The sequence below is a fragment of the Rhyacophila brunnea genome, unplaced genomic scaffold (genome assembly GCF_057557595.1).
Source record: "Rhyacophila brunnea isolate RB1 unplaced genomic scaffold, BYU_Rbru_1.0 scaffold_7, whole genome shotgun sequence".
NCBI classification, from domain to species: domain Eukaryota; kingdom Metazoa; phylum Arthropoda; class Insecta; order Trichoptera; family Rhyacophilidae; genus Rhyacophila; species Rhyacophila brunnea.
The window spans coordinates 30236807-30252272 of NW_028233339.1; the positions used below are offsets into that span (position 1 = coordinate 30236807).

General features: G+C 31.6%; 1 protein-coding gene across 1 annotated transcript; it reads right to left on the minus strand.

The window, feature by feature from the left end:
• Positions 1 to 131: 131 nt before the first annotated feature.
• On the minus strand, positions 132 to 13350 carry LOC147064703 (adhesion G protein-coupled receptor G2-like). The gene is made up of 6 exons (XM_085957680.1): positions 13314 to 13350; positions 11967 to 12145; positions 9550 to 10172; positions 4834 to 5039; positions 2578 to 2914; positions 132 to 1630 (listed from the first exon to the last, which is right to left on the minus strand). The coding sequence occupies exons 1-6, from the start codon at positions 13326 to 13328 to the stop codon at positions 249 to 251; spliced, it is 2742 nt and encodes a 913-aa protein (XP_085813806.1). The 5' UTR covers positions 13329 to 13350; the 3' UTR covers positions 132 to 248.
• Positions 13351 to 15466: the final 2116 nt, after the last annotated feature.

Consider the following 15466-nt stretch of genomic DNA (forward strand, 5'->3'; position numbering starts at 1 on the left):
TATAAACTATATAATCAGATTAAAACATAGCTTAAATGGTCTAATAATAATGGTCTAAATTTTCTAATACTTTGGCAAATTTTATTATACACACCAATAAGCAAAATAATATTATAAATTTTGGTGTACACTTTAAAAATTATATTTAATGATTTAGTTGAACAAAAGATTCTATTAATAATAACACAACATTTTTTGGTTTATTCCGCGGTGACCGCTTTATGGATTGTGCAATGCTGTAATAATTATTAAGAAAATCTTGAGTTGTCAATATTGCCACTCAGCGATCGAGGTTTTGTTGTAATACCATCTTCAAATTTTCTTTGTATACTTGCACCGTTTTGGCCTCTACTATTAATTGATCGGGACATCATGCTTGTAACTGGAACCTTTCTCTTTTCCTTGCATCTAAAGTATATACACCATAAATCTCGAGTTCGTTGATTGCCAATGACAAAAAAGAAAAACAATACTAGTCCCTGCATAGTTGCTGTTATGCAGAACAAATACGCCATTAAAATATAATTAGAAAATAGCCCAAACAACCAAGTTATACCGAAAAGGAAAAACAATAAAAAGCTCACAGTTAAGCTTCTGAAGAGTTGATTTGTTTCTCCATGACGTTTAATCCTTGAACTGATAAATACTGAATATATTATTGTAAGAAATAATGCTGTATTTGCTCCAACTATTAATGCGATTGGTAAGAAGACTGACAACCAAAATCCTAAATCACTGGGATAACAAAATTCTTTATGCAAAAATCCCATTTTAAAATTTTCTGAATAATTATCTGGATCAAATGCAAATAATAATCCAATCGGAATAATTGGAACTATCCAACCAAAAGCGCATGCCTTTAAAAGTCTGTGTGATGTATTTGTAGCAAATACGGTGACAAGTCTTTTATATGATAAAATAGCTGATATTAACATCCAACAAAACGATGATAAAACTGAATAGTGCAACACAACACCAGCAGCCACACATATTGCAATACTGTGATTTTTAAATTCAATTGTCGATATAATCAAAAATGCAATTATCATAATCGAAACAGCAGCTGATAAATGTAGCCATACTTTGTTTGTAAATTCTCTTCTCCATGTATTAAATAAAAAGCCTGTTAATCCTATAATTATTAGACCAAAGAGGGATAATATACATCCACCGTATGATATCGCAGTTAAAAAGAACTCGTTCGAATCGCTGAATTTATATTCGTGACTTGAGATTATCTGAGCGAAATGTGTCAAGTGATAGCATCGACAAAGATCAAGTTCGTCTCTGTTTTGTGCTGGGAAAAGCCTACAACCATCCGTTGACCAATTTTTATGATCAAAATTCCAATAAGAGCATGCTTTTACGCCATCTATTGGAGACCCAAAACCATTGTACGGCCTTAAATAAATGTCAACAAACTGACCATTTGATAGTGGAAATTTGCTGTGATCTGACAATGTTATACTGAGAATTCTAGTATTAACTCGACTCAGTTTCTGTGTCTCATTTTGTTTGAAAGCTCGGTCATTTCTAAATACTGTAAATGATAGTCTTGATCTATTACTTGATATATTCGGAGGTATTCTGACGATTATCTCACTAGTCGATTCGTTTGTATTCGTATCATCTGAAAAAAATATTCTTATATTATTACATATTATAATAATAATTAATATTATGACATAAAGATATTGATCATTCTAAAAACATAGATGCAATACGCAAGATGTCTATAATCACATGCTATTTTATTTAACATACACAATTTTAAAACACCTCAAAGAAATATATAACTATTTTTTTTTTTGAAAAAATACGACGCCCAGCGAAATTCTAATACGCGCCCACGTGCTCTGCCAACTAAGCTATGTGCATCCTATCTAATTGCTCAGATTGAATAAAAACGAACAAAAAATAAAACATCCAGAAACTTGACTTGTTTAATTAAAGAATAAACTATTAAGTTATGCAAGTTTAATTGGCTATACATATTGGTATTTTTTTGGCCTTGACGAAGTAACTAAAATAAGATTTATTTTTTTTAGAACATCCATTTCTCGAAAAAAAATTCAGTTATAAAACCTCTTAGTAAGCGGGTAGAGTTAAATTTAAAAAAAAATCGTAAACACAATATATTGTTACAGGAATACGTGTTACCACATTGGAAATCTTGCTCCGACTCAGTCAGTATACCATTATTTTCGCAAAGTAAAAAATATTGCTGTCATATTTAAATTAACATTGTCTCAACAATATAATTTGTGAAAGAAAATAGTTATCTATTGCAGCGGTAAAGTGAGTATAAAAAAAAACATCTGACTATAGCTCTTACATTGTCTTTGATAGTTCGTTTGTTGTTGTTTTTTTTTTAATCGAATAAATATTTTACTTAAATTCACATCCTACACATATCTATTTTTCTAAAGAATCATATTTTATTTTTTTATTCATGAGACATATTATGTCATGCAGAAAAAGTACCTCGTAACTCTACAGTATAAGATGTATTGAGTAGTTTAATGGGTGTTTGTAAAACTACCCTACATGTAATCCTTAAAAAACCATTTTGTTTACCTTTACTAAGTAATTGCAGAGAATCTTCAGTCAATGACCCTTGACCAATCATCCCCACCTTGATCCCTGTCACAGCATCATCTCCTTTCGTTTTAGTAACCACGACCGCCATGTTGGGTGCAACGATCTTCACGTGAGACTTGTTCTTTGGAAATTTCAACTTGTCAACTATGTCATCCAAGATCTGAAGAATACTTGGAGGAATAATGACGGTATCAGGCAGTGATAGTATCCCGTCTATCTGATTGGCTGCTGAAACCAAATGGGTGGTTTCAACCGTGTTATTCAGGATTTCTTGAAGATTGTTTAGTACTCCTAATACTTGATCTTCTGGACTCTACAAGAAATAAAATTACCAAATGACATACAAACAATTCATTTAAGATAATATCATTAAATGAAACATATTAAAGTAGACGGCTCTCGTGGTGCAGTGCTTAAGGCGCTTGCCTTCCACCAGAAAGTTCTGGGCTCGATTTCCGGTCAGGACACAATATTTATGTGTTTTTCTCAAAGCCTGGGTGTTTGTGATTGTTCATTGTGATTGTTTGAAAATTACTAACAACCACCTTGTATGAAAGAGCAAGGACATGGTTATTAATAATTCTAAAAAAAAAACATTTAAGTATTTTATTCATCTTTAATCACTGAAAACTATGTAATAAATAATACGACAACACTGTATTGTCGGTATCTTTTAACATGCATAGTATGTTTTACCGCTCGCCGTGACATTAAAATAAAATTCCGTGTACTAAATTTGAGTGTAACTCAAAATGTTACCGTGATACTCATTTTATTACAATCACAACATCGCGACAAACACTGTGGTCTAGCGGTCTAAGGCTGCAGTAATTGTATAAAAAATGAATTGAAGTTCTGTTGGCGTGGGTTCAAATCCAACTGCCGACAAATATTTTATTTTACTACTTATATGCATTTCTTAAATTATTAATTTATTGTTTTAACCTTAGTAAAACAAATATACGTTAATAAGTGATTACTAGACTAAACAAATTGACGATAAAAATATTCTTCTATTTATAAAATATCTAAAATTTAATGGCTTAATAAATAAATGAATATTTTTTGACTTTTATCTAATATGACTTGGATTTAGGGTTTAATTTAATTTTAAAAAGTAACAAACACTATATACATCAGTGGTCGCTAACCTTTTGAGAGACAGGGTAAAAAAAGCAATTTTGAAAAATATTTGGTTAATATAAATATAATATAATAATATAAATGCTAAGTACCTCCGCTACATGGAAGTACATTGGATTGTGGATATGTGTCATGTTAATGGGATATGTGATATGTTAAATCGCTCTCAGATATATAAATGTTCCAATGTACTTCCGTGTAGCGGAGATATACGTACATCATCAGGCTATTGATGATTTTACATAATATTTTTTTGACATAAGTACTGCACAACTTAATATGGTAACGGAACAATAATTTACAAAAAATAAACATTAATTCCCCGTCACTAGCACCCTGAACAAAAGCCCCCCACATACATAATACGCTTCATATACAAACCCCAGATGATTAACCCCCTCCTTATATTTAAAATGTCGATAGATTAATTATTTAAATTAATTATCATTAAAGTAATTATCATTAAGTAGGTAGGAATGAGAAAAATTTTGATGTTCATGAAATCCGCTAAGTACGCGTTTCTGTAGCATTGGTGAACTTTTGGATCTGGCCTCATAAATTTAATATTCTAACCGAGTAAATTTTTAAATAAAAATATTAAGCTAAGTACACTTTTGTTGAAGATTTCAGTATTTTGGTGATTAATTTTCCCCTCTCTGTCTCTCTCTATCTTTAAAACATGTAGGTATATTAGATGTCTTTTTCTGTGTCATATATTATTTTTTAAGATACATTTCAGTATTTCGTCTAATAAAACTGTAAATACAATATTTTTTATCTGCATCAAGGAAATTGTATTTGATGAATTTTTATTTTTAATGCGGTAGGTTGTTGTCCGGTGGGTTTTTGAAACAGGGGAATTTTGTCCAAGGGATTTTTTCAAGGGATTAATTGTATAATTTACCTAGAATTTACTTACTTACAATACACAAAAATATCAATAATACATTAAATAATGATAATATTTACATTTAATACATCACAACTAAACTGTGATACTCAATAGTTAATTTATTCGTAATCTTAGTATACTTCATTGGCAAGAATATTTAATTTTCTATGATTTAATTTGTTTAACAAAATACTTACAACTGTTGTTATAGCAGGAATTTCTGTTGTTGTAGTTGTTATTGTAGTAGTTTCTGTTGCATCTGTCGTAGTAGTCGTAGTTTTATTTTTAAAGCAGTATCCAGGTCTATCCACAAAGTCTGATATTTCTTCCCATTTGGCGCCACCATTAAAATCTCCTGAGCATGTGTAAATGAAGCAACCATCCTCCGAAGGGATTGAATCACCTAATGGATAATTATGATGCACAACTATTAAATTAATCTAAAAATATCTATTAAGGTAAAGGCTGGTAAGTGTGAACATGAGGCAAGTGTGAGCAATGATCATAAATGGGCTAAAAATAAATATTTTGTTAGTTGACCTCTATCGTATTGTTGTAACAAAAATTGGCTATAAGAATCAACAATTCATACAGGAATCTACTTTGCCCTCCGTCACCAAAATATTTATATTCATCGACTGGCAGAAACACATGCAAACGACAATTAACAGCGTGCTCATAGAACTGCTTAATTCGTCGATAAAAACTAAGTGAGTTAATTTTTTTTTTAAACATAATAATATGTTAACTTATGTTACACTATCAGTATTACCTGGCGCTTCCCAAGAGTGGAATGGTTTAATACTTTGGAAGCGGAAGACGCACACGGTGCGTAATGACCAGGCGGCCGATCGATGTAATTAACGTGAATTTTAAAGGGGGCAATTAAAATCTCATTATCTATTCAGCAGCGAAAGCGTTAATATTGAATTTGATTGAATTTAGAAAACACGGAAACGCGATGGAAATGTTTACGTCAAAACATCAGATTATCTATATGAAATCTGTCAGAGCAGATAAGTACACATAGGGTGAGTCTCGCTGAGCCTTTTTGAATTAGATTCATTATAAAATTTGGTGGCACTGCGTCGCTCGCGCCGCGCCGACTCGGTTGGCTCCCTACCGATTAGCGATTCTAATAATACAATTATTTGCATCTAACTTTTCCATTTGACCTCCGATCGAGCTGTAATAAACACCAATATTTTTAAATGTGCACATTCTAGACATTTTCAATAAAAAATGGAGGTTGCAGCATTAACTTCAGTGTTTCAAGGACCTGTACGCGGCGGCCTTTTTCCGCAAAAACTGTAGAACTGTCCCCGGGGTTCAATGAACCACGCACTTTGGCTTGTCGGCCTCCGTCTATCCTCTATATTTTGTTGAAGTCCGACTGTGCGTGTGGATTTGTATAAAGAAAAACCGATGCCAGGACGTTACATACAAATACCCAAATATATTCTTCAATAATAATAAAAGATTGTTGACTAATTTCATAGTTACTTATAATATTTTTTATATATATTTCAAAAACATCATTAAAAAGTATAAATAAAAATGATTTCAAGTTATACACATTTATATTTTTATAAAAATCGATGTTTTTTTTAATATGTATACCTTTGCGGACGTGCGCACAACAACTCACCAAAGTTACATTGCAATTGGATGAATGGTATAAGAATGTATATGTATAGAAGAAAATAGAATAGAAGGAGAAGAAGATGGTTGTACTAATTTAGAAATCTTTGCGGGTGTGCGCACAACAACTGACAAAAGTTTCATTGCAATCGGATGAATGGTATAGGAATGCATACAAATAGAAGAAGCAGAAGATGGTTGTACCAAATCAGAAACTTTTGCGGGTGCATCCACAACAACTGACCAAAGTTTCCTCGCAATCGAATGAATGGTATAGGAACGCATACGAATAGAAGAAGAAGAAGGTGGTTGTACTAATTCAGAAACCTTCACGGGCGTGAGCACAACTTACCAAAGTTTCATTGCAATCGAATGAATGGTATAGAAACGCATACGAATAGAAGAAGATAGAGTAAAAAAGAAGAAGAAGATGTTTTTTCTAATTTAGAACCCTTTGCGAGTATGCGCACAATAATTGACGAAAATTCCATCGCAATCGGATGAATGGTATAGGAACGCACACGGGACAGACAGACAGACATTCATTTATATATATATATATAGATATATACTGAAATTCGAAACCCCAACCACGCACTCCGGCTCGTCGGCCTCCGTCTACACTCCAAATTTTCGAAATCCGACTGCGCGTGTGGATTTAGGTATATAAAGAAAAACCGAAGGACAGTACAAAGAAACATCCAAATATATTTTAGAAATTATAGTATAGATCAGTGATTTCCAAACTGGAGGCGCTCCTCCCTAGGGAGGCACGGAGTGTTGCAAAGGGAGGTGCAAAAAGTTTAATACAATTAATGTAGCCACAAGTTTGCAAGTGCATAGTTTATAAAACGGCCGCTAGTTAGTTATAAACTACACAAAAAATAGTCATATAAAAGGTTGTTTGCAACCCTGTCTGAAAATATGAAGACTAAATTTATAATACCTCACTTATATACTATTTTGAAGCGTGCTGGCTATCTCGCGGAAAAATGAAATGAAAGGGTCAAATCATAATGTTGATATTTGAGGCAAATTTGTTTAGGAACGATAATTTTGTTGTTAAACTTGTCTATTTGGTTGAAATTTAAAAAAAAAACTGAGTTAATAAATCAATGCAAGGACCGCTAATGCATTCACTGATTTAAACAAAACAAACTGAAGGCATTCATAAAAAATTGGAGCTTTAGAAATCAAAATTACAAAAAAAAAAAAAATCGCCATGTCTCCACTTTTAAATGATTTCTACAACAAAAATCTCTTTCCTGAGTTCTTGGTAAGTTTTTTAATGCACTTTCCACATTATTTTATTAATAGTAAAAATAGTCGCCTGCGGCGCTGCTTTATTTCCAATCTAATAAATATGTTAAATATGTGGTTGAAAGATCCTGGTCTGGGGGCCCGCTTCAGGATGTGGGGCCTATGATAGAATCCATTTGTCAATGAACGATGATGATTTTGAATTGACTACTATTAAAATTGATTGTGCTGATAAACAAGCACATTCGTCGCATTAAACACAAATTTATTTAAAAATGAATATAATATAAGTAGTAAAAATCTGTTTATTTTTATAAATATTTTTTTTTATTTTTTGTATTTAAGTACATTGTTGACTATTTAAAAATGTGTCTTTATTATTTAAAGAAATAAAGGAGGGGAGGCGCCAAGATTAGATATTTTTAAAAGGGAGGCGTAGTAACATAAAGTTTGGAAACCACTGGTATAGATTACTCTCGGAAGAATTGAAATTATATTAACACAAAATAAACAATATATTTTTTTAGTATAATAAACATAAGAAATAATAAGAAGGCGCACACAGATTGCAAAAAATGCGATGACACGCCTTACCACTATATGGAAGGATCGGAGAATTTCGATTGACACAAAAATGATGCTTATGCAAACATTAGTGTTCTCGATATTTCTATACGGAATCGAGTCGTGGACCCTGTTGGCGCCGAATGCTTCGCATTTCTTGGACGGAGCACAGGACGAACTAGTCAATCATCCAGAAACTGAAGATAAAGGAACGACTCTCGACGATATGTCTGAGAAGAATTCTGCAGTTTTTTTGACATATTGTCAGGCGCGGATCAGACAACCTGGAGAGACTGGTAGTTTTGGTGGAGCATCCAGGGAAGGCGAAGCAGAGGAAGAGCGTCTGCGCGATGGAGCGACCAAGTGAAAGAGCTGACTGGGGGCACCATCCATTCTGCCCTGAGAGAAGCGGAAGATCGAGAAGGATGGAAAGTCTAACGACCAAGAAGAGAGAAACATTACGAAAAGTGTCTACTTCTCACAACCCTTGCTATTAGTGACTCATTAGCCCTATTCCTACGATGGAACAATTTTGATCCGGAATACGTTATAGCTACTTCATTCATGCAGGTAATTGGGATCGTGTATTGAATAACAATTATAATAATATACCTATTTGATTATGTAAATAAATTGTACGCATTTTTAGAAGTCGCCAAAATTACCAAACAATCAGCATAGACTAGTTCGTACAGAATAATATTATACTCCAACAAATTTTATGTGACCGTTTATTTGTACGACTCAGTCATATAAAAATTAGTTAAAATACATAATCTTAATTACTTTAGCAACGGAATGGCTGAGATAAAAAAAAAATAATAGTTTTTTCTTGTAACCGTTACTATGTATAACAACCTGTTCCATCAATTTGAATGTTTATAAATTACGTTAAATAGTTTTTTTGTTTTTCATAATAATATCATTTATTTTTCTGAAATATTTTCAGATATTAATGTAGGTACTTCTGAGTCGAATAGTTACCACATTAATTGCACAAAAGCTAAGCGTCGATGATATTGAGCTACTTTACAAGCTACTAGTCGGCGAGCTTAAAAGCGGACGATCAGTTCAAAACTTTCCACTCGCTCAAGCTAGCGAGTTGAAACTATCATTACTGGTACTATTTTGACAGGACGTATTGATTAGTTCGATTTTTACCGGTAGGTTTGCCACTATCGCTCTACTGCGCACACGCAGATCGGTCCACACGCAGCAAGTAGCGAGTAAAGTAGCCCGGTTTTCAACTTTTCTCGGTAGATTGTTTACAATCTGCTTGTTAGCTAGTTTGATTATGACACTGGGTGAGTTAACAAGTAGATAGTAATATTATTCACCGGCTTGTAGCTTGTAAAGTAGCTCAATAATATCATCGACGCATTATACATCAATAATGAATATAGAGAATAATATATAAGTTGTAAGTAAAAAAAATTAACTATGCATACCTATATTATGAGTATCGGGCACTGTATCGGATCCTAGGCAAGTCCATATATTTTTCACCGATATAACATTAAAATATTGCATTGCAATATGCATCATAGCTTGACAATCACTTCCGTTCATATGAAACAATGCTTTATTATGACTGTATATCCTCTTTAGGATAATTCTTTCTTCATTATCGGAACTCAAAAATGCTGTATAATTATCAGAAACATACTTATTTTGAGGAAAAACATGTTTTCTTTTTGATGTTGGTCTTTGAGATCCAGCAATATTTCTATTATAATTATCGATTTCTTTTGTAATCACTTTTACATACGTATCCAGTCGTAAGTCGTTGTGAAACATTACAGTTGCTGCACACGTGTCTTTCATGTTACCATGATAAATGAATAGCAGCTTATCGGATTCCTTTAAAGTGTACTCCTTCGTGTTATTCGTGAGGCACCAGTAATAACCATTCCCCAATGTAAATACATTGAATATTGTTTTATCTGGAAATTCATCAGCTACGGACACATCAACTCTTACAGGATAATATGTATTTGAATCAGTAAAACAAAATATGTCGGATATGTGAATCTTTGGCTGATCAACTTCTAATATTAGCCTGTCCCTATATCTGCAAAAGAAATTTCACGGTTAAGTAATATTTAAAATGGGTGAAGTATTTTTTTTTATTCCTAAGATTAGTAATTTTGTAAACTATGAATATTTGATAAAATTTCTTTATACTTAAATGATAACTCAGTGCATGTACCTCAAGCCATATTAGATTATAATGTGTTATTGTTTGTTAAATTTAATTATTCATTCTTCATTTAACCCATATATGTGTTTAGAAAATAAAATAATAATAAATTATCATCAAACGTTATAATGATATTATTAAAAAAAATGTATTTATCTAGTAGTTTTAATCAAATATGATATCACACCTAAATATTTAACAAAGAAATAAAACTCGTCAAAGAAAGCCCGACGGATCTAATCTACCCTCAATGAATGTACCTGGTAATACTCATTAATTGTTCTTAAATAAATAATTTATTATTTTTCAGTTAATTAACAACATTATTCTATAGAAGTTAATAACATTATTTTTACATTGTAAGTGATATCTTTATTGCAATAAATATAATATAACAATGACACACCATTTTCATATTATAACATCAAGTCTGAGGCGGATATATTTAAGCTATAGCACTGAATTGGAAATGAAGATGATAGTGCTAGTTATTGATTATCTTTGAATGCAATACTGGTATCATTTTTTGTCAATGAATGATAATTTTAAATTGCATATTTCATTCAAAGAATTACTATTTATTTCAATATGCAACAATAATCATTTTTTATAAATATTTTTGATACCATATTCCATTCGAAGAATGAGCAATAATTAGCACTATCATCGAAGTTTATAGCTTTGTGTTACGGCCTTGCATCAAACCATAGCAAATAAGTCATTATATGGGGATAAAACTAATAAGTTTTACAGGCCCATTCATATTGATATATGGATCAGAATTCTGAATCACAGAATAGATGAGACCAAGCAGGATTTCTTTAAAATAAAAATATTAAGAAGTTTTGTATCACACGGACAGTATGGGTTTCACGATCCGGGGTGACTCCATTGGACAGGCCTTATCACACCATGACCACTGTCGGTTGAAAGGAAAGAACTAATCAACTGGTAAATTTACAGCGATGTCCAGCGAGAAAAAAGATCGGTTCACAACTTAACCAAACAAATATTATTTATTAAAATATAAATACTGCATACATAATTTTAAAACACCTCAGAAACGCATCTAGACAATATTAAAAATCGTGAAACAATGTAGGTGCCGGGAGAGACTTGAATCCACATCAATTGGTTACAGGTTAATATGCTTTACCAATGTAGCCACTTATATTATACGTAAGTATGAGTAAAATAGCCTATAACTATGCAACTGCAACTGAAGTGTTCAATTTCGTTTATATTGGCGACTGGAATCCGATTGATGTGGGTTCGAGTCCTGCTTAGCACTTTTTTGAAGTTATACTTCTTTAGGGACGTTTGGGAAAACAAACCAGAGTGTATTTTTGGCTTACATTATATCTTTATATCTACACTGAGATGAGAAATTTTGTAAAAAGAGAGACAACATATTTAAGGCTAACCAAAGCCAACTCAAAAGATGGCGCTGGGCTAAAACATAATTTAGAAGGAGCTTTTGGCAGATAGATGGCAGTGAAAACTTTCAATGAATGTGGCCAAGACTCACATAGGCTGCAGTCTCAATGATGAACGAATAAAATAAATAGGTACCATAATAGAAAATAGTATATCCCAAATCTGATTCTATGTAATTTTACAATTATTATAAAAAATCACATTAGAATAAATAATTTATTGATTTACTTGACGGAGAGGTCCATATTTAAGACCGGCAGCTGAACTAAATATTCACATATAGCGTAGTAGTACACGTGTTGACTATCTCGCATTCTCCAAATTTGGTTTTCTAATGAGACATGCGTTGTCTGCGTCGTAAAAGGAGTAGTTACTGGGGGAATGAAATACCATTCCGGCCGCAATATCTGAAAATCATAAAAAAATAATTGTAATAAAAATAAAATAACTATTGTAACAAAATGAAAAGGGTCACAAAAATACGATAATTCACGGTGATAAAAATTCATAAACTTCAGTGTCACAACTTAACTGTTTACAATATTTTGATAGCGTCAGAGTCTGCAAAACTATATTCAATCTTCCATAATCTAATAATGAAGAGATTCTAAGCTGGTGGTACACATACCACTGGTGGTAGGTACATGGATAATTTGCGCTATATAATACAGCATATAAAATTTATATTCAAAAGTAGTGGTTATTTTTAATAATATTTAAGTTATAATATGAAATCTTTTATAATCATAGTGAAAAGCTTTGAATGCTTCATATCATTTTAGGTTAATCATTACTAATTCTATCATCCTTGCACTATTGAATAATAACTGATATTATTAGAAATTAAATACATACTATTATATTGTTTTGTTTCTTTTTATAAAACATTGAATGCCAACAAAATAACAGCAAATGCAGACATATTGCAATTCATATAAACGCAAAAAGTCACTTCTTCAACACGTGAATAAAATTAATATTTCACACGTCAATTGGATGACAGGGTAGATATAAAAAAACGTTGCTGAATTACTGGTATAAAAACATTAAAAAAAATTAATAGATTTTTTTATTATCTGACAATAAATGAATTTATTATTTATTCTTGAATTCATATTTGTATGATATACTGATATTGCTGATTTTTTAAATATTGGTTTTAGCGATACGTATTTTTGTGAAGAGATTGAGAAACGCTACTGTATTTTATAAACTTAAAAGTAAATATTTATTATATACCGTTACATAATATCGAAAAGTATTATGAATGTTTTTCATGATATGTTTGTGAAAGATGGTTTATATAGAAATAGAGACTTGTGTGCTTGCTTATGAAACATCAATGATCAAATCATACTACTATTAAATTATGATTTTTTTATTTTTAAATGTAAAAAAATATTTTAATAAATAAGTACTTATCTCCAAAAGAACACATGATATTTTTCCATTCAACATTGATGAAATTCTATGCAAATGTAGAAGATGTTCTTGATATTCCATCTAAGTCTGTCACTCTATATATGTCTATACCTAAGAAGTCAATATAATAATATTAAGAATTGTATTACCTACCGACACATTTTCCATTACTCCATCATGCCCAATCCACTCAAGTGCTTCTTTATCCACTTTTCTTATACCAAGAGGAAGTTCCCAGTTTAAAAACTTTTCACTCGTAAATTCTGGATGATTTGTATAGATATATCCTCTATGGAGAATCTGTCCAGAGCTTTTATTGCAAAATTGTTTTACTTGATCCCATTTAGCTCTTATTGACGAATTCCGAAGAGTGTGATCATTGCCAGAAGGAGAAATCAAACACGATGGTACTGGAGAATCAAATGAAATATATCCCGGTGGACAGTCCCATTTTATTGGATCAGAATTATCATATGTATTTACGTAGCAAAACCGTGAATAAGTTTCATTGCATTGTACTGCATGGAATTTTTTACCTTTTAAGCTTACAGTTGCACACATATTATAGGAAGCAGTTAAACTTTCAGCGTCCCAGTTATCTCCATACACCACTGGTTTTCCCATATGTTTGTTTCCTAATTGCCAGTTTATGAAAGGGCCGTCTTCGTATGCTCTGACATAATCTGTCCAAAATACCTCTTTACCCATTACTTCGGCATGATCATTGGTTTCTTCGTAGAAATTTAAAGTCACTAAATTACCATTGCATCTGTTGTATTTATCGGAAAACCTCTCTTTGTTTTTTATTTGAAAGCAGCTAGTTCCTAAATTTTTGTCTTTTTGAGTTTGAATGAAACCGATTGGGCAGTGAATGCTCCCGAGAACTGATTGTAGATTTATAAAAAACGTCAATATGATTAAATATTTTAAACGAACTGGATGGGTTGTTTTTAACAGCATTTTTTTTCTCGGCAGCGTCATCTGAAAAGAAAGATAAATACAATTAGCACAATGTTAGTAACAGCACATAATTAAAAAATCGGTGTGTGTACTTATGTACGCGCGTTAGGAGTTATACTTCTTTGGCGTAATAAAACAAATAATTATTGTATTGGACCTAAACTCATTTTTGCCATACAGCGGTTATAATCGATTCAGAAGTGCCCATGATGAATTAATAAAAAATCAAATTTGATTGGCGTGTTATTATGATTATATTCATTTCGGTCTCAAGGGTATTTTATCAATATAGATACCATCAGCAATAATATTATGTATGCGAATAAATAATATTATTACAGAATGTACCAACTTTGGAAGAAAAAAATCTCAAAACCTATGTTTGAAAAATTTAGCAAACCGCTATTTCGACCATATTTACAGATGACTGTACAACTATTTTCGGTAACAATAATAATTTATTACAAATCAAAAGTAAAACATAGCCTATTTAATGGTTTAACTGAAACGTGATATTGGCTTTTGTGATGAAACATAATAATTATTATTGTCTTCAATTAATATAAACCCCTTATAAATAAATTGACATGGGGTATACGACAAATATTATCCTAAACTGTAAAAATATGTATTTTCGTGTATGAAGTGTCTAAATATTGTAAATTTACAACATACCATAGTTTGAATTATTTACCAACACAACATTCACAAAATTTATTTATTTATTGATATATAATTTTACTCATAAATAATACTTATATAAATATAGCCTCAAATCTTGATACACAATCTTTACAATAAAAAATAAATATACACTAAAATATAAATAAAATTTTATGAATATAAATTAACAGTGTATAATGTTATAATAGTTATAAGAATGAATAATCATAATAATAATAAATTGTGTTGCAACTTCTGTCACACGCCAAACGCGTTACATCGGCGCGCGCAACTTTGTCACACGCCAAAAATACACTCTGATCTGATTTCCCAAATGCGCCAAAAGAAGTATAACTTCAAAAACCATTGATAAGAAAACTTTAAAAAACTGATACTCTACAAGTAGATGATAAAAACAATCTAGTGTAGTCGTATTTGGGGGTAAAATATAACTATTTCATCAGAAGCAGCGACACGTGAGGATTGATATTTTATTCCTTTGTCTCTCGTAAGACGCAGAGCCCAGCACTTCAGCTTAAATACTACTTCTAAAACTACAACTAAGCAAAAAATACTTTCTCAAGTTCTCAGCAAAGTTGGGAAATTTCGTATAGCGTGTGCGTTATAGAGAATATTTTGTCGTAGAGTGCTTATAATGATAATTTGTTGTAACTCTCAATACG